Source organism: Lagopus muta, chromosome 18, assembly GCF_023343835.1.
Source record: "Lagopus muta isolate bLagMut1 chromosome 18, bLagMut1 primary, whole genome shotgun sequence".
In the NCBI taxonomy this organism is placed as follows: domain Eukaryota; kingdom Metazoa; phylum Chordata; class Aves; order Galliformes; family Phasianidae; genus Lagopus; species Lagopus muta.
This window is the reverse complement of record NC_064450.1, coordinates 5,277,431-5,300,940: the sequence shown is the minus strand read 5'-3', so window position 1 is coordinate 5,300,940 and position 23,510 is coordinate 5,277,431. Positions and strand designations below refer to the sequence as shown.

The 23,510-nt window shown below is 62.7% G+C and overlaps 4 protein-coding genes across 7 annotated transcripts in view; 2 read left to right on the top strand and 2 right to left on the bottom strand.

Annotated features, from left to right (window-relative positions):
• RBFOX3 (RNA binding fox-1 homolog 3) overlaps window positions 1-8,040 on the top strand; it is a 49,337-nt gene extending 41,297 nt beyond the window's left edge. The window contains 12 exon segments of the mRNA XM_048965289.1: window positions 1,886-1,954; window positions 1,956-2,138; window positions 2,736-2,873; window positions 3,243-3,296; window positions 3,745-3,837; window positions 4,576-4,636; window positions 4,910-4,963; window positions 5,227-5,359; window positions 6,252-6,291; window positions 6,842-6,903; window positions 7,099-7,177; window positions 7,693-8,040. Coding sequence (XP_048821246.1) covers window positions 1,886-1,954; window positions 1,956-2,138; window positions 2,736-2,873; window positions 3,243-3,296; window positions 3,745-3,837; window positions 4,576-4,636; window positions 4,910-4,963; window positions 5,227-5,359; window positions 6,252-6,291; window positions 6,842-6,903; window positions 7,099-7,177; window positions 7,693-7,737 — 1,011 coding nt within the window. The 3' untranslated portion in view covers window positions 7,738-8,040.
• Window positions 8,041-8,211: 171 nt separating this feature from the next.
• Window positions 8,212-13,758, bottom strand: ENGASE (endo-beta-N-acetylglucosaminidase). The gene is made up of 14 exons (XM_048965284.1): window positions 13,597-13,758; window positions 13,357-13,433; window positions 13,072-13,273; window positions 12,628-12,776; window positions 12,393-12,550; window positions 12,126-12,274; window positions 11,812-11,977; window positions 11,382-11,485; window positions 11,193-11,301; window positions 10,921-11,093; window positions 10,550-10,713; window positions 10,367-10,469; window positions 10,173-10,287; window positions 8,212-10,081 (listed from the first exon to the last, which is right to left on the bottom strand). The coding sequence occupies exons 1-14, from the start codon at window positions 13,707-13,709 to the stop codon at window positions 9,674-9,676; spliced, it is 2,190 nt and encodes a 729-aa protein (XP_048821241.1). The 5' UTR covers window positions 13,710-13,758; the 3' UTR covers window positions 8,212-9,673.
• Window positions 13,759-13,839: 81 nt separating this feature from the next.
• On the top strand, window positions 13,840-23,175 carry CANT1 (calcium activated nucleotidase 1). Of its 4 annotated transcripts, XM_048965302.1 has the most exons (5): window positions 13,840-14,004; window positions 14,866-14,958; window positions 20,607-21,246; window positions 21,450-21,653; window positions 21,990-23,175. In XM_048965302.1, the coding sequence occupies exons 3-5, from the start codon at window positions 20,628-20,630 to the stop codon at window positions 22,358-22,360; spliced, it is 1,194 nt and encodes a 397-aa protein (XP_048821259.1). In that variant the 5' UTR covers window positions 13,840-14,004; window positions 14,866-14,958; window positions 20,607-20,627; the 3' UTR covers window positions 22,361-23,175. The 4 variants fall into 4 exon arrangements, with proteins under 4 accessions (XP_048821259.1, XP_048821260.1, XP_048821257.1 ...); XM_048965303.1 differs by lacking the exon at window positions 13,840-14,004 and having other exon boundaries at window positions 14,851-14,958; XM_048965300.1 differs by lacking the exons at window positions 13,840-14,004; window positions 14,866-14,958 and adding an exon at window positions 19,578-19,646.
• Window positions 14,737-19,407, bottom strand: C1QTNF1 (C1q and TNF related 1). The gene is made up of 4 exons (XM_048965310.1): window positions 18,670-19,407; window positions 15,655-15,808; window positions 15,401-15,537; window positions 14,737-15,287 (listed from the first exon to the last, which is right to left on the bottom strand). The coding sequence occupies exons 1-4, from the start codon at window positions 18,911-18,913 to the stop codon at window positions 14,737-14,739; spliced, it is 1,086 nt and encodes a 361-aa protein (XP_048821267.1). The 5' UTR covers window positions 18,914-19,407.
• Window positions 23,176-23,510: the final 335 nt, after the last annotated feature.

Below are 23,510 nucleotides of genomic sequence, written 5' to 3'. Positions count from 1 at the left end.
TGGCATGCAGGAGGCGTGCAGGAGGCGTGCAGGAGCCGTAGATCTGTGCCTCTGCAGCACCAGCAGCCCGGAGACAGCGAGCAGCAAAACAGGGGAACCTAATGGTCCCTGAATGAAATAATACTTGGGCAGACAAGCACTGCGACAGCCCTAATTAATAACAGATATGAACGTGACTGTCAACACGGGCTGGCGAGGAGCCAGCGGGGTCCAAGACTCACACAGGTGGGGTAGGCACCTGTCTGCATCCCCTGCCCACCCCGTGCCCCATGGCTCCACTTGTGTGGGCCGTCCCAGGGCTGTTGGTCCCACAGGGTGCCCCACTCCTGGGGCAGAGACCATGGCAGGGGCTGGCTCTGTCCTACTGGGACCCATTACTGGGTTAGGTTTACCAATTCAAAGTGCCCCCTCCTTGATTTTCATATCTGAAGCGAAAACCTCCCTGGTAAAGCCTTGGAGAAGGAAGTGAACTGAGCACTGATAGGAAACAGCTCAATCCCTGCCCTGCTGAGGGCTGGTACAGGTTATGGTGGCAGCAAGGATGAGTGTGCAGTGCAGGGGGACAAGGGAGTGCAGCGGGATGCTCCTATTGCCAGCTCCATGCTGGGGATGCGGGTAGGAGGGTTGGGCATGGGGAGCACGGCCATGGGGCTGTTGGGGGCCTGCCTGCTGCTGGGGGGATCCTGGGCTGGGGTGTTTGGGGAGCAGACAAAGAACGGGACGAGAGCCCTGTGGGCGCCACAGGGGGGCAGTGCCTTGGCCCTGCTGCCCGCGCCGTCCTGCAGTACCGCCGTCCCGGCTGCGCTGGCAGCGCATCTGGCTGGCGCGTCCCCAAGCAGCTGAGTCAGCACGGGAAGGCGATGTGAGGCTGTGAATGACTTGCAGATATGTGCGGGGCTGGTTGGCTGCATGTGGTCCCCACCGTGCCCCCGGCACAGGCTCTGCTCTCCCTGCAAGTGGGGAAGCAAGGCAGGTGAGGGATTGTGGCTAGCAGCATAGTCCCCCCCCACTTTCCCTTCCCCTCCCTTCCCCTCCCCAGCGTCCCTCCACACCATAAATCGGCCGCACACACAATTAAGGAGCTTGTCTGCACGGTCTGAGCCACAGATGTATTTCATGGGCGAGAGGTGGTTGTAAAGCATCTGCAGGGGCTGCCAGTGCTGTGCTCAGCCACCTGCACGGAGCGTACATGTGTGTGAGAGGGGTTATGGGGGGATTTGCAGTGGGCAGTGGGCAAGAGAGACCCCCATACCCCGTGGCAGCCCCAGCCCTGAGCAGCTCACAGCGCAGGTGCTGCTCACCTCGTCTGACCGGGGCAGCCAGGCCAGCTGCGTTACAGCAAAGGGGCTAATCAAATATTTAGCAGTTAATTGATGCCTGCCTGCAGTTTGCCAAGGGGCAGCTGATATCCCTGCCCTCTGGCCCTGCTGCCTCCTCCGTGGTGCCCTCCAGGCTGGGCTCCAAGCACGCAGGATGCTGCCCCACTACCCGATGAGCACATCTTTCCGTGCAGTGGTTTGGCTGTTCTTTGCCCCGTGCTGCCCTCCTACCCGAGGGCTGCCCTGGCTCCCATCACCACGAGGCGATGCGTGGGGCTCCCTGCCCATCCCCGCTGCAGCACGGCCTTGGTCTCTGCCATGCCGTGTGCTCCAGCCCAGTTCTCCCACTACCTGAGCCTCAGCAAAGTAGGGCTCAGAGCGAGGAGGGAATGGGGGCTCAGCTGCGGCCACGGGGCAGGAGTGGCGCGGCACAGGGATAGCGCAGGCTGTGGGGCGGGGACCGAAGGCTGGGACGGGGCGGGGGGCTCGCAGCCACGGGGACTCGCAGCCCTGGCACTTCGGGGTCGTTTTCCTGGAGGTGACGGTTCGGCGCCGCTGTCTCGCAGGGTAACCAGGACGCCACGGCTCCGCCTGACGCGATGGCACAGCCCTACCCCCCGGCCCAGTATCCCCCGCCCCCCCCAGAACGGCATCCCCGCAGAGTACGCGCCGCCGCACCCCCACCCCACGCAGGACTATTCGGGGCAAAGCACAGTACCGGAGCACGCCATGACCCTCTACACACCAGCACAGAGCCACGCCGAGCAGCCGGGCTCCGACGCCAGCACACAGTCCATAGCAGGGACGCAGACGGTACCGGTAAGAGAAGGGTATGGGGGATGCTGGCAGCTCAGCCACGGTCCCTTGGGATGCCAGATGCCCCCACCATGCCCAGGGGAGCAGAAGCCTGCGGCGATCAGCTCACTGCCCCATAGCCGCGCCCCCCCCCCTCCCCGTCATTTCTAATCACTTGTAATCTACCTGCTTGGCTGCTTTCCAATCAGATAGCTTCAATTATGTGGTTGTAATGCAGCTCTGGGGGCAAAAAGTGCTGAGCTGAGCACTTCCCAGCCGGCCACCGCAGCCCTGTGTGCAGGGTCTGCTTCCTTCAGCTCTCCCCCATCCCCCCCGGAATGTGCCTTTGTGCCACCTGATGCTCTCTGTAACTCACTCCCATCCCCACCCACACCCAGCTGCCCTTCCCTGGATCCCAGATGCTGCTGCTCCTGCGCCGTGCCTGCTGCTGGCAGAGACCTGGGAGGGTAGTGCAGTGCTGCCCAGAGAGGGGGGAGCGCAAGGTCAGGGGTGTCCTTGGGGTCAGAGGAGAGGAACACAGTCCCCAAGCCTGGATCCTTGTCGGGTTTTGTGGTGCTGGTGAGGGAGGGCTCTGCTGATGAGGCGGTGGTGCTCCTGCAGCAGACAGACGAAGCGGCACAGACAGACAGCCAGCAGCTACATTCCTCAGACAACACAGACAAGCAACAGCCCAAGAGGTTACACGTCTCCAACATCCCCTTCCGATTCCGGGACCCCGACCTGCGGCAAATGTTTGGGGTGAGTGCAGTTCCGTGCAGCCCCCTGTGTCCCATGGCTCAGTTCAGGCTCCTGGTCCTCGTGTCACCCCAGGGCCTTGCCACCATCCTTCCCCTGGCCCACCATGTCCCCCCCCTTCTGCTGCTCAGTGAGGTTTCTGCCCTGGTTAGCAGCTGGGCTCTCAGCCCTTGTCTCCCTCCCTTCATCTCTCCCATCCTTCATTAGGATTTGGAGCACTGGGGGCTCATTGGCTTTGAAGTGGCCTTTGTAGGTCCTGGAAGGGGAATGTGTGGCAGGTGGGACGATTGCACTGAGGGACACCAGGATGTGCCCTGTGCTGGTAGCCGGGGAGCTCTGCAGGCGCTCACTCTGTGCTCTCTCCACTTGCAGCAATTCGGGAAGATCCTTGATGTGGAGATCATTTTCAATGAGCGGGGCTCCAAGGTGGGTGCCACCATTACAGCGAGCCCTGGCAGCGGGCACAGCTCAGCCCGGGTGGGTGCACACCTCTGGGGGCCGTGTGCCAGCTGCCCCACTCCTGCCCCATCCCGGGGGCACGTCCCATTGCCTTGTGCTGCCTGTGGGGATGTGAGGCTGCTGGAGGGGGGAGGGGGCAATCCATGCCCGGCGGGGCGGCTCGTGTCCCTCTGTGTGTGGGTGTCTCTGCTGTATCTTCCCTGCTTTCTGTGCCCTCTCCCAGACTCTTTTCCCAGCTCGTGGGTGACGCTGGGGTCTCCACCAGGACCTGGCCTGTGTACTGGTCCGTACAGCGGCCGCTATCTCCTCTGCCAGCTCTCCTGATTCACCCCTCTCTCTCTCTCTGTCCCTGCACCCTCTCTCTCTCTCTCTCTCTCTCTGTCTCTTTCTTTCTCCTTTTCTCCTCTGCTCACAGGGTTTTGGGTTTGTAACTTTTGAAACTAGCACAGATGCCGACCGGGCACGAGAGAAGCTGAATGGCACGATCGTAGAGGGCCGGAAGATTGAGGTGCTCAGATAAGTGTGCTAGTGCCCTGCCTGCCCTGCCATGTGCATGTCCTGGGGGTGCCTGCCCAGTGTGTGCATGCGTCCGTGAATGCAGCACGGGGAGCATGCGTGTGTGCTGCAGGGAACTCGTCACTTACAGCAACAGGGAGAGGCTCAAAGGAAAATCCTGAGGGGTAGAGAGAGCTGGGGGCTGCGCACTGGGCTCTGGCAGTATCCTGCTGGTGATGGAGGAGCGCACAGGAGGAGGAGAAGGTTCTGAGGAGCTCTGCACCCACTGTGCAAGCGGCTGCCGTGTCCTCCAGCCCCAGCAGTGTTACTGTTTGTGTGCTGTGTGGCACTGTGCAGAGCTCCAGGAGCAGTGTGTGCAGGGCAGCGCGTGGAGTGAGCTGGGCATGAGCATCCCTGCAGCACAGAGTGGGGCCTGGCAGGGCACAGTTGTACCCATGGACCAAGCTGGGCAGGTGCTGGTGGGAGCAGCCAGGGCTCCTGGCACAGGCTCATCCTGTGAGGTGGGGATAGGAGGCAGCTGAGCCTGGCACCTTCAGCACAGTGTCACGGCCCCATCGGCATGGCACAGCGGTGTCACAGCTGCAGGTCAGCCTCGTCCCACGGCTCCTTGCTCGCCCTGTCCTGCCCTCTGGTGTTTCTCTCAGCAGTAATGCACACAGAGCAGGCCTGGAGTTCTGCCTCGCCAGCCCTGTGCCAGCCAGCACTGAGCTCCCATCCCATCTCTCTGCAGGTGAACAACGCCACAGCCCGGGTGATGACGAACAAGAAGACTGCAAACCCCTACACTAACGGTAGGGACCAGTGCAAAGAGAGATCGAGTGGGCACGGGCACAGCTGAGGTGCTGAGCAGCCCTGGGCACCATTTCCATTGCTGCAAGGCTAGGCTGCAGCACGTGTGCTCTGTGCCCTTGGCCAGAAGCAGCAGTGGCTGCTCCCTGCTGAACCTGGCAGCGTGCCTCTGTGCCATCCAGGCATGGGAGCCATGGGGGGAGCCCAGTGGGGTGCCAGGATGGGTGCACAGAGCCGCGGGTCTCCCCCAACTCACCAGCTTTCCCTGCTTGCAGGCTGGAAGCTGAACCCAGTGGTGGGAGCTGTCTACGGCCCTGAGTTCTATGCAGGTAAAACCTCAGCTCCGCACTGGGGCTGTGCTGTGTTCCACCCCACTGCTCCTCCAAGCAGCCCCCTGCACGCCCCTCTTCCCCTCCCCCCTGCTCCCCAGCATGCACACTCCCCCCACACCCCATTTGCCCCAGTGTACTTGCAGGGGCCGTGTCTCAGCAGTGCTGTGGGCACGGATTGATGCTCCAGCATGGGATGCACTGCAGTGACCGCAGGTGGACACCGCTGCAGGAATCCCATCTTTGTCCCCTCCCTCCTGCAGTAACGGGGTTCCCATACCCTGCCACGGGGACAGCTGTGGCCTACCGAGGGGCACACCTACGGGGACGAGGACGCGCCGTCTACAACACGTTCCGGGCTGCACCCCCACCGCCGCCCATCCCCACCTATGGCACGTGAGTACCAGAGCTGGCGGGGGGTCGGTGCCACTTGGACCCCCAAGGCCTGGGGTTCCCACCTTGTGCTGCAGCCCAGCGCGGCTACGGGGGCTCGGCCCCTTCCCGTCCCATTCTGTGCACGCTGCAGCAGCTGCCTCTTGGCTGGCCCTGCTGCTGACTCGGCCCTCAGGGGTGCCCCAAGAAGGCGCCTTCTGTTTGGTTTTCCATTTGGTGCTGAATTGCCTCAATTCTGCTGCTGTCAGTGTCTGTGCTGCTGGCTCCTGCACCTCCTGCGGGGAAGTGTTGGGGAGCGAGCTGCAGCTCCTTGGCGCCTGCCTGGCCTCCACCTCTGAGATGCTCCTGCACTGATTCAGCCCAGGCTATTCTCTGCTATCCCCATGGCCCTGCCCACCATGCTTGGAGCTCCAGCCCAGGCCATGCCCTTATTCTGCACCCCCAGCACCTCGAGCTGCCTTGACAGCCACTTCTCATCCCTCCGTACCCAACTCCCTGCAGGTCACTGGTGTCACCTCCATCCATCCTACCTGGCAGCAACAGCTGTCCACATAGAGCAGAGTGCATTTATCAGAGCTTTAAGCCGAGGTGCAGATTGCAAGCAGAAACTAGGACAGTCACAGCCAGCCTCTGTGTGGCTGCAGGGCTCTGTGTCCCTGGGTGTCTGTCTCCAGGTTTCCTTGCAGCTCTGCTGCTCACCTTGCTCCCTGCACCCACCTTGGGTTGAACACTGCCTGGGGATTTTGCTGCCCTCACGCCTGGTGGGGCAGAGTGTGCCAGACCCTGCAACCCCAACCTCCCCACGTCCCCTCAGCATGACCGTGGGCATAGCTGGGTTGTGTCCAAGTGCAATGCCTGCTGCCCACAGCTTTTGACTCCTGTACCCCGTTTACAGGGTTGTCTACCAGGATGGATTCTATGGAGCAGAAATCTACGTAAGTGCTGCCTGCAGGGATGCTGTGCAGGGATGGGTGTGCTGCCCATCGGGCGCTGCTCCTCCTGCACACTGCAGTGCCCAATGCGGTGCTGGGGACCTGGGGGGGGGGGGGTGGCCGAGGTGCTGTGCGGGTGGGGGTGGCACAGTGTGGGTTTATGCCCCCAGCCCCGTGGGATTGATGTCCTCAGTGCGTGTCGGTGTGCTGCCTTACACCAGCATTTAACCTCCATATTTAAAAAGCCATTGGCGATATTTCAGGCGGGCGGCTGAAGGATTTATCTAACGTGACACCTCATTAAAGCGATCAGGGAGGTGACATTCTCTCCTCTGGAAATTTAATTTTTTAAGGTTAATGTTTGTGAAAGCCCCTGGGGAATGGTAATGAGGCTGGTATGCGCCCGGCGGTTCAGCTGTCCGCAGGGTTCCATTGCTGCTCTGCAGCCCCTGGGGGCAGCACTGGGGGGGGGGGTGGCGGCCACCCTGACCCCCCCCTCCCCCCAAGCAGGGCCTCCCTCTCACAGCCACCTCTCTCTGTCCCCCTGCTGCAGGGGGGCTATGCCGCCTACAGATACGCGCAGCCTGCGGCCGCAGCAGCAGCATACAGCGACAGGTAAGCAGCGGCGTAATTCGGGGGGAGGTCGGGGTGCCCCACATGGCACAGCACGGCTCCTGCAGCCTGAGGATGGGGCTGGGCACGGTGTGGCACTCTCAGATCAGAGCTTCCTGGGCTGTGGGTGGGGGGCAGGGGGAGCAGCAGAGGACCCATCCCCAAGGCCAGTAACACCCCGCTGCTGTTTGCTCCTAGTTACGGCCGAGTGTACGCAGCCGCAGACCCCTACCACCACACCATCGGCCCCGCCGCCACGTACAGCATCGGCACCATGGTAAGAGCGGCTCTCATGGCCTTTCTTTGCATCCTGACGCGCCCCCACGTGAGCTGCAGCCGGCCTGGGGGGGTCTGGGGCTGCGGGAGGGGTGCGGAGCAGCACAGCCCCTGCGTGGCATCGTCCCCAGCAGGACCCAGGCAGTGTGCAGGGAGCGATCTGTAGCTAGCCTCGCAACCAGCATCAAAGATGAAAAATCCCACTTGTGGGTGGGATCTCAAGCCAAATGGCCTTTTTCTTCCTTTTTAAATTGGTATTTATTTTTCACCCTCCCACATCCCCCGGTTGAGCCCTGGCCACCAGGACCCCCCTGCCCCCTCCTCAGCCCATATTGTCCCTATGGCAGCACTGGGTGCCCCAGGTGAGCCTGCCCTGTGCACCCCAAGGACAGAATTAAAAAAATAATAATAATAATAATTAAAAAAAAAAATAGAAAACAAGAAAGGGAAGAAATGGGCTTTGCCTCTCTCTTGAATACTGATTGGCTTTTTTTTTTTTCATCTTTGATGTTGCAGGCTAGTCTATACCGAGGAGGGTACAGCCGCTTCACTCCCTACTAGCAAGACAGACCCAGCCCCTCACAGCACTAACACTGACCGCTCACTAGAAACCAAACCAGGCAGACTAAGCAGAGGCAGAGCCTCCCGGAGGAACCGAGCCCTGCCTGCGGGCTCTGCCCCGCGATAGGTTCACCTCGAGCCACTCCGCCGCAGCCTCCATCCCACCCAGCCCGGGCATAGCGCTGCTGGGGGGCGGCTGGGAGTGGAACTATGGGACTGTGGGTGCTGCCCTGCTCGGGGCGAGGGCTTGGCCCCATAGGTGAGGCAGGGGTGGGGGGTGTGGGGCTGCGCTGGGGCTGGCGGCTCCCACGAAAGCTCTGCCTTTCTGTTTCTGTTGTAGTGAACACGCAGCCGTTTTCCTTCTGGGACCAGGAAGGGCAAAACAAACCACAAACACACACACACACACACACGGTTTAAAAAAAAAAAAACTAAAAAAAAAAAAAACTAAAAAAAAAACCTAAAAGGAAAAAAAAGGAAAAAAAAAAAAGATTAAAAGCAAAGCAACCAACCGACCAAGCAAAGAGGCAACAACCAAGTGAACGTCCCGTCTGTCCACACACACGCACCGAGTCCCGGAGGAGACTGCGGAGCGCACGGAGCGCTGGGACGCGCCCACAGCCGGCAGCCCGCAGCCCCAGGCCCGGCCCGGGCTCCACGTCTTCCTTCGCGCCCGGCGCGGTGCCGGCGCGCGGTCCCGCCCGGCTGGGCTCAGCTCAGCTCCCGGCCCCCAGCGCGTCGCGGCTCCGGGCTGAGCGGCAGCACGTCGGGGTGCGAGGCTCGGCCCCGCGCGGGTGTGCTGGGCGCTGCAGGGGACGCGCCTCTGCGTTTTAAAGGGAATTTTTGTTAAGAGGAGCTTGCAACTCGCTTGCGTTCCCCTCCCGCCCGTCCCTGTCGCACCCGAGGCTCGCCTGCCTCGGGGCTCCCCGCGCTGAGCTGGGACGGGGACCGATGGGACGTCACGGCCGCCCCCCGCCCGCCGCAGGGACCCCGGTGGGCGCGCGGTCCCCCCGGTGCGGCCCCGTCCCACGTCGGGGTGACCTCGGCTCAGCCGCTCCCGCCCCGCGTGGCTCCGCCACTCGTCAAACCTCACTTTATAGTCTGCAGACGCCCCGACGCTCCAGCAACGAGTTCCCCCTTTTCTATTCCCCGTGTACATAGCCCCGCCCGGCCGCCCCTGTACAAACCCCCATCGCTGTACTGGCTTCTTCCTTACAGCAAAGCCCCGCGCCGGCCCCGGCTGCAGGCTGGCGCCGGCCCGTCCTGTATGCTTCAAAGGTGTGACCATTCTAATAAACAGTATTATTATTATTATTATTATTATTATTACTACAAGGATTATTATTATTATTATGGAAATTATTAATAAAGATTTCTTTCTTCAACCAGGGCGACTCCAGTTTTGACTGGGGCGCGGGTGCAGCGGAGCTGGGGGTCCCTACGTTGCGGCAGGGTCCCAGCTGTGCCGAGCCCTTCCTTCTCCAAACCACCCTATAATTTATTTCAGAGCAATTTGCCCACGGAGGAGCAGCAGCTTCAATGCTGACATATTAATTTTCCTGAACGGGAGCCAGTATTGTCTGTGGGACCGAGGCCGGCGCTCTGAAGGAGCCGGGGCTGCACGGCCCTGCTGCGCGGCACGCTCGGCTACGTCCCTGCCTGCTAATTGCTTGCTCACCAGACTGTGATAAAATAATTGCTGCTATAAATTTTCTCTCCTTCTCCACACAAGATATCCAAGGGAGCCGCTGTGGGTGGAAGCGCCGGCTGCCAGCCCTTAAAGAAGGGACAGCACCGAGGCAGATTCATGAAGGGTGCAGCTCTTTGGGGCTGCAAGTGGAGCCCTAAAACTTAGCCCTGAGCGGCGGTGTCCCTGTATCTCCTACCCCACCCGGTGCAGGGGATGCATGGAGCCAGGGCTGTGCCACATTCACCTTTAATGCCCGGCTCGGTTGCTGCCACCAGCCGGCTCAGAGTACACCAGCAGCAGCCGGCCCCATTGCTCTGGGCCCACTGGCAGCTCGCTGGGCAGCACCGGCTCCACCAGCAGCTCCAGCTGGCACGACTGCCCGGTTGCAGGCCGTGGCACTGCCAGCCCCACCGCACGGTACTGGCAGCCATGTGCCAGCCCCAGGAGCTGCGGCTGCGGCGGCTGCGCCCGGTGGCACCGTGTGCCCTGGCTGAGCACGCGGAAGCAGGCAGCCCGCCTGGGGGGAAAGGCCCAGCGCAGCGTGAGGCTGAGGGAGAGCTGCTCAACGTTGGGGCCATCCTGCCACCAGAGCTGCGAGGCTGTCAGGCTCTGCACCTGCGGTGGAGAGGCTGCCATGCTGCCCGCATCCAGCACCTGTGGAGGAGAATGTAGCACCATCAGCACAAGGCATGGCTGTGGCCGGGTTTGCATCCCACCGTGCAGTGAGGATGTGCACAGCACCCACCCGGAGCTCCCCCAGGAGACAGCTGAAGCTCGTCTCCTGTGGGCTGGCCTGTTTTCTGGACACCAGCAGGGAGAGGTCGCGCAGGATGCAGCCCTGCAGCTCCTGCTCGTAGCACCTGGGGCAGAGGAACAGAGCTGGAGCAGGGCCGGGGATCCCTGCATGCCCAGGATGCAGGGTGCTGGCAGGGCACTCACCGGCTGGTCCAGCCCTGGGCACCGTGACTGCAAGCAGCAAGTAGCCTGGACAGGGCAGGTGGTGGGGCTGGGAGAAGACGGGGGTGGTGGAGGCTGTGGGGCTCTGTGGGAAGGCAAAATGAGCTGAGTCAGTGCTGTGCCCTGCAGTGAGTGTGGGCAGCACAGGAGGCATAGGGTCCTCACCGTCCTCACTCGGCAGCACAGTGACAGTGCTGTCATGGCATCTGCTCGAGTGCCAGGTGGTGAGCTCCAGGGCAACCGTGAAGTCATCCCTGTGTGGCCCCTCCATCTTGTAGAGCAGGTTCAGGAAGAGCTTGGGAGGTGCATGCATCTGGAAAGAGAAAAGGCTGATGACCCCAAATCCACCCAGAGAGAGACAGAGAGAGAGAAGAGAGAAAGAGAAGGTACATTGGGTTAGGCCTATCGAGCAGCACTCGCCACAGCGCTTTGTGGCACTCGGCACAGGGCTGGCACAGCTCTGCCAGGGCCTCCTGCAGCCATGCCCTGCCAGCACAGTGCCAGCCATGGAGGTGGGAAGTTGGTACCCAACTCACCGGATGGTCACACGCTCCTCGCCAGGAGGGATGGTGCCCTGCACCCGCAGGGAGCTGCCCCCACACCAGGCATCCTGCAGGCAGCAGCTGGTACTCAGTTGGCCCCGGCGCTCTGGATAAAGGGGTTGGATCTCCTGGGCGCTCAGGTTGTACCATGGCCCGGCCTCTTCCTCCTACAGGACAGGAAACACTGGGCAGCAGGGAGCCGGGAGCAGGACCCAGTGTCCACACCCAGCCCTGGGGGCTGCAGCCAGGCTGCTCCCTGCACCCACCTTCCCAGCGAGGAACATGCCAGTGCCCATTCCCACACTGAAGGAGGTGGCGAGGGGCAGCGTGCAAATGCTGTGTGTGGGCAGGTAGTCTTCCAGCAAGCCCCAGAACCTGGGGGAAAGGGTGGGCATCAGAGCAGAGACCTTTGTTGCAGCCAAACCAACCAAAGCATGCAGGCATCCTGCACTCACTTGTTCTCATTCTGCAGGAAGTTCTCCTCTCCCAGGTGTTCGTAGACCCAGCCAGGAGCAAAGATGGCTGCAGACAGGCCGTGCTTGCGGATCAGGCTGAGTGACTGCAGAGACAAGTGGAGAGAAGCACAGAGCTCAGGGGGGGCCGGGTGGTCACTCTGTCCCCTGCCATATCCACTCTCCATGAGGTCCTGCTGGTCCCACTGGGTGCCAGGACCACGGTGAAGGGATGGTACTGCAGCATTACCCTTCCCAGGGCCTGCAGCACTAGGATCTCCCAGCCCCAGCCCTGTGCATACTGGATCCCAGGCTTCTTCAGCTCTCACTAATGCACCCTGAGTTACCCCAGCACAGTGTGGATGAACCATTGGAGAGAGCTGAGAGCCACGCACCAGGGGCAGACACACAATCCTGCTTCAACCACACACACCTTGTTGGTGTCAAAGCCACCGCCAACCACGTCCCCACGAGCAAAGACATCGACACCAATGTAGACGTCAGCGTGGCGCTGCCCAGCCAGCTCACGTGTGCGCTCCAGGTGCTCCTCCTTCCAGTTGTAGTTGACAAACAGCCCATCACAGGCATCAAAGAACAACCTGGGGATGAGGGTCAGTGCAGGAGCACCCCAAGGGGCAGTGCCAGCCGTGCCTTGAGCTCCATAGTCGTCGAGCGCCAAGGTGTGGGATGGACCTGTGCGTCACCACGGCTGGTTTTGCTCACGCAGGCACATGCCCCACCTCTCACCTATTCTGCTCATTCAGCTCATTCTGCCATCTCAGCGTGCCACTCTCCACAATGCTGTCATACCAAATCACCAGCCCCCCCGGCACCGCGCCGTGCACCTGCGCAGTCAGATGCCGCAGGAAGGGGGACAAGTTCTCCACTGCCGCCGCCTGCCAAGAGAGAGCAGAGAGCAGTTGGACACAGGATGGCCCCATCCACAGGGACCCACGGTGGGGCCTGGGGTTGAGCCCCGTGGGGCAGGATGCAGGCAGGGCATGGGCTGCTCACGCTCAGTGCATTCTCGATGTTGATCAGCCAGCCATCAAAGCGGTAGTGTTGGGCGATGCGGGCCAGCTGGTGGCTCACAGCACGGTACGCCTCCTCCCCACCCGCCAGGAATGCCTCGCACAGCTTCTCGCCGTCCGTCCACTCCGTGATGAAAGTGCCTGGGGAGGAATGGGAGCAGCGTTGCTGTGTGTCCCTGCAGGCTCCCAGCACCCCACCACCTTAGTTCTGCCCTCACCCAGCACCGGGACGCCATTCCTGTGTGCCGCGTTGGTCCAGCACACAGGTGGGATGGTGACAGTGTGGTGGCTGAAGTAGACAAAGATGTCGATGTAGCGCCAGTGGTAGAAGACGTACGGGTTGCGTGTGGCTGAGCCCTGGATGAACCTGTGGCAGAGCAGAGGGAAGCATTGAGCAATGTTGGAGAGACGCCATGGAGCCAGGCAGGACCTGAGTCAGCCCATGAGTTGGGCACTGTGTCACTCCTGTCACTCCAGCGGGGCTGGCCCTATCCACAGAGCTCCAGAGCCAGAGATAAACCCCTCTGGCCCCACCTGGAGAGGCCAACAGCAGGAAACAGATCAGACACTGCACTGAAGGCTGGAGAAAGGGCAGCAGCGTGCCGGGAGTGCATGCACCCATTCCCCAGGTGTCACACACCTGTCCTCCAGGTGTCACACACCTGTCCTCCAGGTATCCACCACGCATGTCGTGGCACAGCAGCGTGCGTGGTCTCCGGCTGTGCAGTGGGGGTTGACGCTGGGCCAGAGGCACCGCACAGATGTTGAAGTCATCATCGCTGTTGGGCTGCCAGGCCAGCAACTCCTCAAGGCCAGACAGGAAGAAGCTGATGGGCTCCGTGGTGCCGGTGTCAAAGTACCGAGCTGGGGAGGCAATGAGCCGGGACCGGGGTCAATGGGGTCGGGGTGCAAGGGGGGGCTCAGGGCGGCCCGTCCCGGCCCCTCACCTGGCAGCGGCTGCGGGCGGGTGCTGACGGCTGCGTGCAGCACGGTGGTTCCCAGAGGCTCCGCCGCCGGCTGGAAGCTGCCCGGGGAGAGGAATGAGGCCGGTGGCCGCCCGGCACCCCGCGCCCCGCTCCGTGTCCGCCGCCGCGCCGAGCCGGGCAGCACCGCGGCCAGCGCCCGCCGCACCGGGCCTCGCTCCGAGCGCTCCGCGCCCCGGTCCCGGCTCCCGTCCCCGGCCCAACCTCCGCCGCCGCCGCCCGCCCCGCTCCTCCTCTTCCTCTTCCTCCTCCTCCTCCTCCGCCGTTCTCTTCCCGCGCCGCGCAGCCCCGTCCAGCGCCGCCGCCGCCTCCGCCATCGCGCTGCCGCCGCTCCGCCCGCACTGCCGGCAACGTGCGCCGGGCCCGGCCTGCCTGCGGGGGGCGCGGCCCTACGAGCTCCGCCCGGCCTCGGCCCGCCCTCACCGCCCGCCCCGCCGCGTCCTGAGGGCGGGCGCAGCGCCGAGCGGGGCTGAGAGCCGCTCGGGTTCCGCTGGCCCCGCCTGCAGCCCCGCCGTGCCCCGCAGAAGCTCGGCCCTGAGCGCTGCTCTCTGCCTGGCCGTGCCCGGCTCTCGCGGTGCCCCTGAGCACAAAGCGACGAGATGAGATGGAAGTGTGAGTAGGAACCGAACCCGTGGGGTGTTTAATGCGATCACAAGTGTACGGAGCGGGAGGCAGCCCCCGGCCCTGCTATGCCAGTGCGTCTACAAAAACAAAAAGCCTGCCCAGCAGATCTCCAGATGAGAAGGATGGGGCTGAGGCTGAAGGCCCTGCATGTCGGGCAGCTGGGAGCCAGCTCTTCCTGATGGGTGCTGGCATCGAGATGTGGCTGTGGCACGGGGCACAGCGAGGGAACTGATATGAGAGGGCTGCACCCATCTGCTGCTTGCTCTGCCCTGGGGAAGCACCAGCCCAGGGGACACAGCTCTGCAGAAGTGATGTTCAGTGGCTTTATAACTGCTCCCCCCCGTTCATCAAGTGCGTTGGTGGGGGTTGGGCAGTGGAGGTGCTCACATCACTCCAGCAGGTGCCAGCTCATAGCCAATGCCACGGACACCCCGCACACCCAGCCCTGAGCCTGGCAACAGGTGGGGACGAGGTCCCTGCCTGCTCCAGGTGAGCAGCCAGCCCTTGGGTCAGGGATACGGCAGAGGTTACAAATGTCTCCGTCTCCTCCAAGTGCACTCAATCAACTTCCAGGAGCTGAGGGGTGTGAGGGGGGGGGAAGTATTCACACAGCTGGGGGTAGTGGTATGTAGCAAGAGAGCTGGAAGGAGAGTGGCGTGCCCAGGAAGGGGAGCAGCAGGGCCTCTGCAGGCCCCCACCCCAGGGAGCGGGGTGTAGGACTCATGGGTCCCCACTGTACTTGATGAGGTGCCCACTGAAAGTGATGTAAGTGTCATACTCATCACTGAAGACAGCGTTCTCACGCTCGCCCTTGTAGAGCCTCACCCAGACCTCATCCTGCTCACGCAGCTCCAGCATGACGCTCTGGCTCTGCATGATGCTGCGGTCGCTCACCTGCGCATAAAGGATCACCACCTCGGCTCCGTTGCGCATGATGTGCAGGTAGGTCTCCTTCTGGTTCCAGGTGTGCACGTTCAGGCTGAAATAGTAGATCCCGGGGACGTAGCAGTAGAACTTCCCCGTGAACATGTTGAAGTGGTCGTAGAGGTTGACGAACTCCGTGTCGAAGATGAGGGTTTGGTAGTAGTCGTTGCTGTGCAGGGGTTTCTTGCGGCCCACCGAGAAGGCAGCGTAGTGGCTCTTGCAGCGCTCCCCCGGGGCGCCTGCGCTGCCCTTCTGTCCTTTGGGCCCCGTGTGGCCCCTGCTGCCGGCCACCCCTGTCTTGCCGAACTTCCCCTGCATGCCCCGCTCACCGCGTTCTCCCTTCTCACCTGGCAGAGCACAGGGGATGGTTGGACACCGGTTCCATCTCCCACCCAGTACTGGGAGTGGGACAGGTGCCGGGCTGCAGGTCTGGCTGTGGGCAGTGCCCTGCGGCCCTCACCTTTCAAGATGGTCATGTTGATTTGGGGCTGGTACTGGGGGTAGAAGCGGTGTTCGGGCGGCTCGCAGCAGCGGACGCAGTGGGGCCGTGGGGGCAGCACCTCCTGGGCACCGCTGTCCTTCTGCTCCTGCGTGGCCCTGGGGAAGGCAGAAAGCAAAGCGCAACAGGAGCTGCGCGTGGGGGCCAGGCCCTTCCTGGCACCAGGGGCTGCCCCATCCCCAGTGGGAACACCTCTGTCCCCAAGGCCCTCTCACCTGACTGCCTGGTGCTTGGATGGGACCTCCTCGGGCTCCGCTGGATGCTGGTCAGGGTTGGGGCTGGTCTGGCTGCTCACAGGGTTGGGAAGCAGCAGGCAGGAGAGCAGCAAGACTCCGAGCGTCCAAAACCCCTCCATGCTGTAGCAGCACCCTGTGAGACACCAGAGTGACTGAGGGGGATGGCAAAGAACAGCAGTGTCCAGAGTGGGCAGGGGGCAGGTGGGGATCAGGGCACTACAGCAGGGTTGGGCTGGTGGGAAGGGACAGCGTGGGAGCATGAGAGCAGCAGGGCACAGCCCGGCTATGGGGCTCCCTGCCAGGACCAGCAGCTGTGGGGTCCAGGCAGGGTTCTGAGCTTCCCACCTCCTCGCCAAGGGACAGGGCTCGTGGGTCCACCCCCAGTGTTGTGTTCTGTCCCCAAGAGTTGTTTGTTCTGCACTGCTGTGTCAGCCTGTCTGTGCCCTGCATTGTGCCCAACACAGGCTCTGGTGCACCACGTACCAGCACAGCCATACCTCCAGCCCTGAAAATGGCTCTTTTTGCAGCACCACTTCTCCAGCAGAGCCCACAACAAGGGCAAGTGCATCTCTTGCAGATGCAGAGACCATCTGTAACTAAATGGCTGCTTTTATCCACCTAAGCCCCCATACCTCAATGATGCTCCAGAAAGTACCTATTGCTGGGGGATCCCAGACTTGCCCATGGGGGTCTGCATCCCTCACTGAATGCAAGCATCCTGTGACAGCAGCTGCCATGCCCCAGGAGCTGCCAGCTCCCAGTCCTTATGCCTTGGTTCTTTGTGGGGTTTGCAAGGGAACCCAAACTGCTTCTCCTGAGCCTCAAGTGCTGCTGGTGGCCCTGGCCAGAACCCAGCCACTGGCAGCTGGGAGTCCACATCCTGATGGGGCCAAAGCTAACATTAGCGATAGCGAGTGGCACTGCAGCCCAGCCCTTCCTCGCCTTATCACTGCCATATCAGCTCTGAGGCATGGTGCAATTACCCTGCACTGCGCCCTATGGCCCCAAAGGAGCCAGGAGAGCATGTGGCACCTCCCTGCTGCTGGACACCACGGCAGCACTGGTGAGGTGGGCTCCTGCCAGGGCACAGCTCTGTATGCCCAGGTCTGCAAAGGGCTCCTTGTGCCACAGTCCATGTCCTGGGCGTGAACTGGGCAGTGGGGTCCTGATGGCAAGAGGCAATGGGGGCCCCGCTGGACTTTGAGGCAGAATCCAACAGTTTGGTGAATGCTGCTTTCAGTGCCTGGGTCCTCAGTTAGCGACGGTCAGGGTGGAACTGCCTTGGGGTGGGCTGTCTGTGGGCTGTGTGGACCAGGACAGGCGTGCTCCAGAAGCGGGAGCAGAGGGCGTTCGAGGCCAGGATTCCTGGCTCATGAGTCATGTTCAAGGAACAGGGAAAGGGTGGAGGAATGGGGAAAAGCTCCAAAGGGCTTTCCCTCTGCGCCAGCCCTCTGCAAAGGGCCCAGCCCTTCACACACTTCCCCCACACCCACCCCGTCCCAAGGAAGTCTTGGAGCAGGGTTGTCCTCAGCTTGTTGCCCATGGCTGGAAGCAGAGCTGGTGGCACCACGGGCTGTGTGGCATCGTGGGCAGCCTGGTACCGCTGCCTAATCGCCATGCCCTGGCCTGCCACCTGCCCATGCTCAACTCTGTGTGCCAGGCAGAAGCAGCACAAGCAGGCCAGCCCAGGGCTCGTGAGCAGATACCATCCTGGGAGCTCAGCCCTGGCTCTCTTCTCCCTGCTTGGCTCCAGCTGTGCCAGCCTTATGCTGGTGAGTGCAGCTCACAACCTGCTGTGCTGCTGGGAATCCGTGGCTTTTTCCCTGCTCTGGGCTCACAGTGTGCAGAGCTCCTATTGAGCCAGACAGCTCCCTGGGACCCAGAGTGGGCTCAGCCCCAGGGAAAGCATAGCTTCACAGGAGACTGCTCAGCAGGGAGAAGAAATCCTTAGCCAGGATGAGAAAGGCAGCTCGTTTCCAGGCTGTCTCAGGGCTGGAAATGGAGGCGAGCATGCCATGCACACACAGTGCTGCCAGCAGCATGGTGTGCCCGTGGGCAGCATGCAGAGCTCCCAGCCCTGAGCACGTCTGCCTCTGCACCCCGCAGGCACGCCGGGCAGGCAGCACGCGTCTCTGCACGGGCATACATAGTCTTGCTGAAGGGACTCTGTTTTTTCCTGTCAGGGTTGGATGCTCTCCAGGAGCGGTTTGGAGATTTAAATTCAGTGGCTGCTAAAGCCTTGGGACTGCAAGTCAAAACATCCTGAAAACATTCCAGGCAGCATTAAAGGCGAGGATGAAAGAAGAGCAAATGCCGGGGGGAGGAGCGAGGGGGCTTAGCGCACAGGGGGGTCTAGAGGCAGCAGGACCAGCATGCCCACCTCACCCTCCTGCTCACCAGCCATGGATACAATCCTTTTTGAGTTGCAGCTGGAAATAAGCCCCCCGGCCTTTTGCCACAGCAGCTGGGACATCTGTGGAGCTGTCTGCAGATCAGGAGCAGCCCAGACCCAGCAGGCAGCAGGGTGGGAGCAGTACGGAGCAGCCAAAGGCTGACAGAGAGGTCGCAACCCTCCAGCTCCCACAGCGCCCAGCAGCACCGTGAGAAGTTGTGCTCGCACCTGCAGCCACCAGTCCCTGCAGAGCTGCACCGGGTTGGCCTGGCGCTGGATTTGACGTGGTCATGGGGTGTTTTGGTCACAGGGCTCAGAGCTGGAGCTTCAGCGCCAATTCCCTCCCAGTGCCTGCCCCCCCGGTGCTGCTGCAGGTTGAGCTGCGCCCCTCCAACAACAGGCGAGGCTTCAGCCTCGCAGTCCCCACCGCCCTCCTGCAGGCGGGACAGAGTGCAAGCCTGACTATCCAGAGCGAGGGTGGGACTGGGCCCCCAGGCCCAGCAGCGATGCCGCAGAGCCCTACGGCACGCACAGATGCGCACACAACAGCGCTCATCCCTGTGTCTGCAGGTGACTGACCCCCAGCCCTGCCCCACACCTACCTCTGGGGCAGGGCCGCTCTCTCCCCGTGCTGCCTGTGCTGCTCCGGGGCATTGCTTGGTGCCGCGCTGCCAGACCCCTCGGCGTGGGGCAGAGCCTGCCCCTGTGACAGCCTCGTCTCCTCCTATGGCCGGGCGGAAATGCACTTCTGGAAAGCAAAGGAGGAGAGCAAAGCAGCGGGACGAGCACGGCGCAGCCCTCCCACTGCCAGATGTGGGCCCAGCGCAGGCGGACGGCGTTAACCATGTGTGCTCCCTGCGCCTGCCAGCACCAGGGAACGTGGGTGTCTGTGCCAAAAAGCAGCTCCAGATGCGAGAGGCAGCGTGGAGGGCAGTGCCTGGGGGCTGCGGCTGTCCCACGGCATGGAGCCACGGCCCTGCCCTATGCACAGCACCCCGTGGAGCCCTGAGCAGGGATGCGCCCTGAGCACGGTGTTGGGCGATTTGCCACCATGTCTGTGTTGGACAGCGGGGTTTGTCCCCGCACAGCACAGCTCGGCCTGCGGAACGGGGTCCGTGGGGCGGCCGGTCCAAAAGGGACCGCGGTCGGTGGGATTGCTGCGGCTGCCCGGGGATACGGGGCCAATGCCGGGCAGCCCCGGGCTGTGCCCACGCCACGTTCCGAGCACCACTCCCCCTGTCTCATCCGCTGCCACGGCCTCAATGGGGCTGGGCCGCGTGTCCCACTCAGCCCCTCTCGCCCCACCCGCGCTGACTCGCAGCGCAGCCGCCCCGCGGCTCCTATCGCGCTCCGCTCCCGGCCGGCCGCACGGCACGCTTCACCCCCGCGACGCCGCGCAATGAGAGCGGCCGCGGAGCGCGGGGGCTGCTAGGAGCTGTAGTTCTCGCCGCTGCTCTGCGCGCCCCGCGCTGTTTTGGCCGCTGTCGGCTGCCGTAGCGGAGCGCGGGGACTGCCGGGAGCTGTAGGCGGTGGCTGTCGGCAGCGGGGGAGGCGGCGGCTGCGCTCGGGCGGCGGCGCGGTGAGCGAGGGGCCGAGGGGCGGCGCGGCCGGGGGCGAGGCGGCTGCGGTGTGTGGTGTGACGGCTGCCCGGGAGCGGTGCGTGGCGGCGGGGTACCGAACGCTGCTGTTCGGGGCGGCGGCTCCGGGATCGGCGACCGGGAAACGCCGCCCGCGGGCCACGCGCGGGGCTGTGGTCTCTGAGGCTGCGGCGGGTCGGGGCGCGGGCGGCGGCCGCCGGGATGGGACGCGGAGCCGCCGGGCCCGCAGTGCCCCGTGCGATGCCACGGACCGGCACCGCGCTCAATGCCGCCTCTGTCCGCGCCCCGGGACCGCCTGAAAGGGCATTGAGGGACCGCGGGAGCGCCGCCCGGCCCTGCGGCGTGGGCGCGGCCTGGACCGGGGGGTCCCCGGTGTCCCCAGAGCCGGGCAGGGTGTGTGGGGCACGCGGTGCGTCCCTGCGATGGGCACGGCGGGGCAGCGCAGCTTTGCCCGGGGGTGGATGGGACCGGGGCAGACCGGGTCGGCGGCGGCTGCCGCATCGTAGGGTTCCGGTCTTGGGGCAGGCTGTGTTTGTGGCTGTAGGCCCGGCTGTGCACCCCGCGCTGCACTTCCTGGTCAGGTGTCAGCATCCTGCTAGGGCGGGGCTGCCACGTGTCCCTGCTGTCCCCGCAGGAGCAGGGCACGCTCATCAGCACAGCTCCACACGCCGGAGGTGAGGGCTGTGCTGGTCATCACTGCATGCAGTGCTGGTACTCTTCTCCGTGGGTGAGGATGCTGCTGTGAGGATGCCCAGCACACAGCCTGGGGTTCGCTTTGGTCTGGGGTCGATGGGGAACATGAGGGGCTGAACGTGGCAGAAAGGCTCCTGCAGCAAAGCAGCCCTTTGAGGGCCACTGCTTCACCGTGAGGCCGTGCCTTGCTGTCATCCCCAAGCACAGCGCTGCGCTCCAGCTCTCACCTGCTCTTTCCTCGCTGCCAGGCTCTCCTCGCCCGCAGGCTGATGCCCGTGTCGCCCTGCCATGAGTCTATGAGCCCGCTGCGGATCAGCGTGGGTAGCCTGCCTGTCCTCGCGTCCATGACCAAAGGTGCCGACCCCCGCTTCCGCCTGCGCTGGAGGGCCATCGTGCTGTCCTCTGCCTGCGTGGGCTTCGTGCTGCTGCTCTTCTGCCTGCACCGCTCCCCACCAGCACGGCCCATCCTGCCCAACCCGCACGCCCGGCACTTTCGGCTGCAGGTGGAGGATCGCTACAATGACACCTATCCACTGTCCCCACCCCAAAGGAACCCCGAGGGCGTGCGCTACCGCATCGGGGTCATTGCGGACCTGGACACTCAGTCCCGGGGCTCTGAGGAGCACACCTGGTTCAGTTACCTGAAGAAGGGTTATCTGGTGCTGTCGGCCAGCGGGGACAGTGTGACGGTGGAGTGGGATAAAGAGGAGAACGTGCTGCAGTCCCATCTGGCGGAAAAGGGCCGGGGCATGGAGCTCTCGGAGCTGGTTGTCTTCAATGGGAAGCTGTACTCCGTGGATGACCGGACTGGGGTGGTCTACCAGATCGAGGGCAACAAGGCGGTGCCCTGGGTGATTCTCTCAGATGGGGATGGCACTGTGGGGAAAGGTGAGCCCCGTTACGCCCTGCTCACTGCCTGACCTACACACACAGGGCAGGGAGACTTTGTCTCTTTGCACCTTTTTGTCATTCTGCAGGGTTTGAGGGTGCAGTGCTGAGCTGTGCTGCATGGTGCTGGGGGGCTGTAGAGTACCCTGACGTCCATGTGTGGCCGAGCCTTGGCACGGCTCATGCTGCTCTTTCCACTGCAGGCTTCAAGGCAGAGTGGCTGGCGGTGAAAGATGAACACCTGTACGTGGGGGGCCTGGGCAAGGAGTGGACCACCACCACGGGTGAGGTGGTGAATGAGAACCCCGAGTGGGTGAAGGTTATTGGCTACAAGGGCGATGTGAGCCACGAGAACTGGGTGATGAATTACAACGCACTGCGGGCTGCGGCTGGGATCCGACCCCCAGGTATGGAGCTCCCTCTTGTTGCTGCATGCCCCTTGCCCTGCCCGGGCTCTCCTCTCAGTTGGTGGGACCACTTTCTGGAGGATGGCATGGCTGGAGTCGCATCCAGCAGCTGTGTCCCCTGGGCCAGGGATGCCCCTGCCCTGCTCTGGGGGGTGGAAAGGGGCTGGCACTGGGCAGGAAGAGGTGGAACCATTCACAGCTTTGGCCTTCATATGTCTGTCCTCTGCTGCAGCATCTTTTGAAGCGAGGATGGTTGGTGTTGGTGTAGGGGGATGTCCCTGCAGCGTGGCAGGATCCTGGGGGCCCTACACTGACAGACCCTGCTCCCTGCTGCAGGTTACCTGATCCACGAGTCGGCCTCCTGGAGCGACACGCTGCAGCGCTGGTTCTTCCTGCCGCGCCGCGCCAGCCATGAGCGTTACAATGAGAAGGCAGATGAGCAACGTGGCACCAACCTGCTGCTCAGCTCCAGCCAGGACTTTGGGGACATCACAGTGGGACATGTGGGTGAGGTGGTTCCCACTCACGGCTTCTCCTCCTTCAAGTTCATCCCGGACACAGATGATCAGATCATCGTGGCACTGAAATCGGAGGAGGACAATGGCAGGATTGCCAGTTACATCATGGCCTTCACGCTGGATGGGCGCTTCCTCCTGCCTGAAACCTGGATTGGGAGCGTGAAATATGAGGGCATTGAGTTTATTTAACAGACTAGAAACCAGAGGGGTGAGGGAGGATGGGAGGGCGTGGGCTGGGCCCTGTTGGTGTGCTCAGAACAAGGAGCACACAGCGTGCCTCCCGATCCAGGGACGTGTGAAGCACTCCAAGCTCTGTAGTTGGCGTCCCGTGTAAAGCACTGGCTTTGCTGCAGCCTGAGTGGTGCGAGTGTTTCGGCAGTGGCACCTGGTGGCAAAGGACTGCCACCACAGGGTGTTGCTCCCTGCCACCAGCCCAGGCTCAGCTGCTGAAGCAGTCAAGGCAGTGAGGTTTCGCTGCACTGCAGGTGTTGGTGTCCAGAGTCTCTGCAGAGAGTCATTGGCTCTGATGACAGCCACGCTCTGGATCTGCAACCAAGGAGGGAGCTCGGCTCCTCTGCCCCTGTGCCAGCCTGGTGCCCAGGGCACTGTCCTCACATCCCTGCAGCTGTGGTGCTGCAGCTGTGGAGCCTCTCCTCACCTTTCTGGGGATGGGCTCTGACCTGGACCCTGGGGCCCCTCCACACTCACAGGAGGAGAGGCTCTGCTCGGTGTCCCCAGCACTTTACAGGAGCACACAGGGTATGTGTGTGAGACAAATATCCTCAGGAGAGGAGTGTGTTTGAGGAGGGCCACAGGCCAGGTCCCACCCTGTTTCTGGCTCTCTCGGGGTCAGGGTGTTCACTGGGGCCATGACCACAGCAGGGTGGCAGCCAGGTCAGAGCAAGCTGAGACATCACAGCTGTGGGGGATTTCATCAGGATGTTTCTCACTGTGTTAGCTGTTTTTCCTTCCCCTTTTGCATAAATGGTGCAGCAAATGTGTCAGTAACTGTCTGCTTGGTCATTGTGTTCATGGGAAGGCCTCACGGGGAGAGTCCCTTGGGAGATACTGTGTACCCTCTGCTCCCAGCCTGGCTCACCAAGGCAGGTGGAGGCCTCACAGCCACCATCCTGTGCAGAGTCACGTCATCCTGCCTGCTGTGCAGACCGAGTGCAGGGCTGTGAGGGGACAAACACATCAGAACCTGCCTGGCTGCTCCCTGCAGTGGTGCAGGGTGCAACCTTTCTTCTTGCAAACCACGCTGCGGTGCCCTCAGTGCTCCCAGCACTGCTTGGGCAGAGGGCTGCAGGCAGTGGCCTTTGGCTCAGTTCATTGCTGA

Bases quoted from the DNA above. Each gene is read 5' to 3' on its own strand.
- CANT1 (XM_048965302.1), top strand. From the start codon at position 20,628: ATGCCCGTGTCGCCCTGCCATGAGTCTATGAGCCCGCTGCGGATCAGC. The intron at 21,247-21,449 runs GTGAGCCCCGTT...TTTCCACTGCAG, and splicing joins GGATGGCACTGTGGGGAAAG to GCTTCAAGGCAGAGTGGCTG. The intron at 21,654-21,989 runs GTATGGAGCTCC...TCCCTGCTGCAG, and splicing joins GGCTGGGATCCGACCCCCAG to GTTACCTGATCCACGAGTCG.
- C1QTNF1 (XM_048965310.1), bottom strand. From the start codon at position 18,913: ATGGTTAACGCCGTCCGCCTGCGCTGGGCCCACATCTGGCAGTGGGAG. The intron at 15,809-18,669 runs GTAGGTGTGGGG...GGTGTCTCACAG, and splicing joins AGAGCGGCCCTGCCCCAGAG to GGTGCTGCTACAGCATGGAG. The intron at 15,538-15,654 runs GTGAGAGGGCCT...TGCCTTCCCCAG, and splicing joins TCCAAGCACCAGGCAGTCAG to GGCCACGCAGGAGCAGAAGG.
- ENGASE (XM_048965284.1), bottom strand. From the start codon at position 13,709: ATGGCGGAGGCGGCGGCGGCGCTGGACGGGGCTGCGCGGCGCGGGAAG. The intron at 13,434-13,596 runs GTTGGGCCGGGG...CTCCCCGGGCAG, and splicing joins GGCGGGCGGCGGCGGCGGAG to CTTCCAGCCGGCGGCGGAGC. The intron at 12,551-12,627 runs GTGAGGGCAGAA...ATTCCTCCCCAG, and splicing joins GAATGGCGTCCCGGTGCTGG to GCACTTTCATCACGGAGTGG.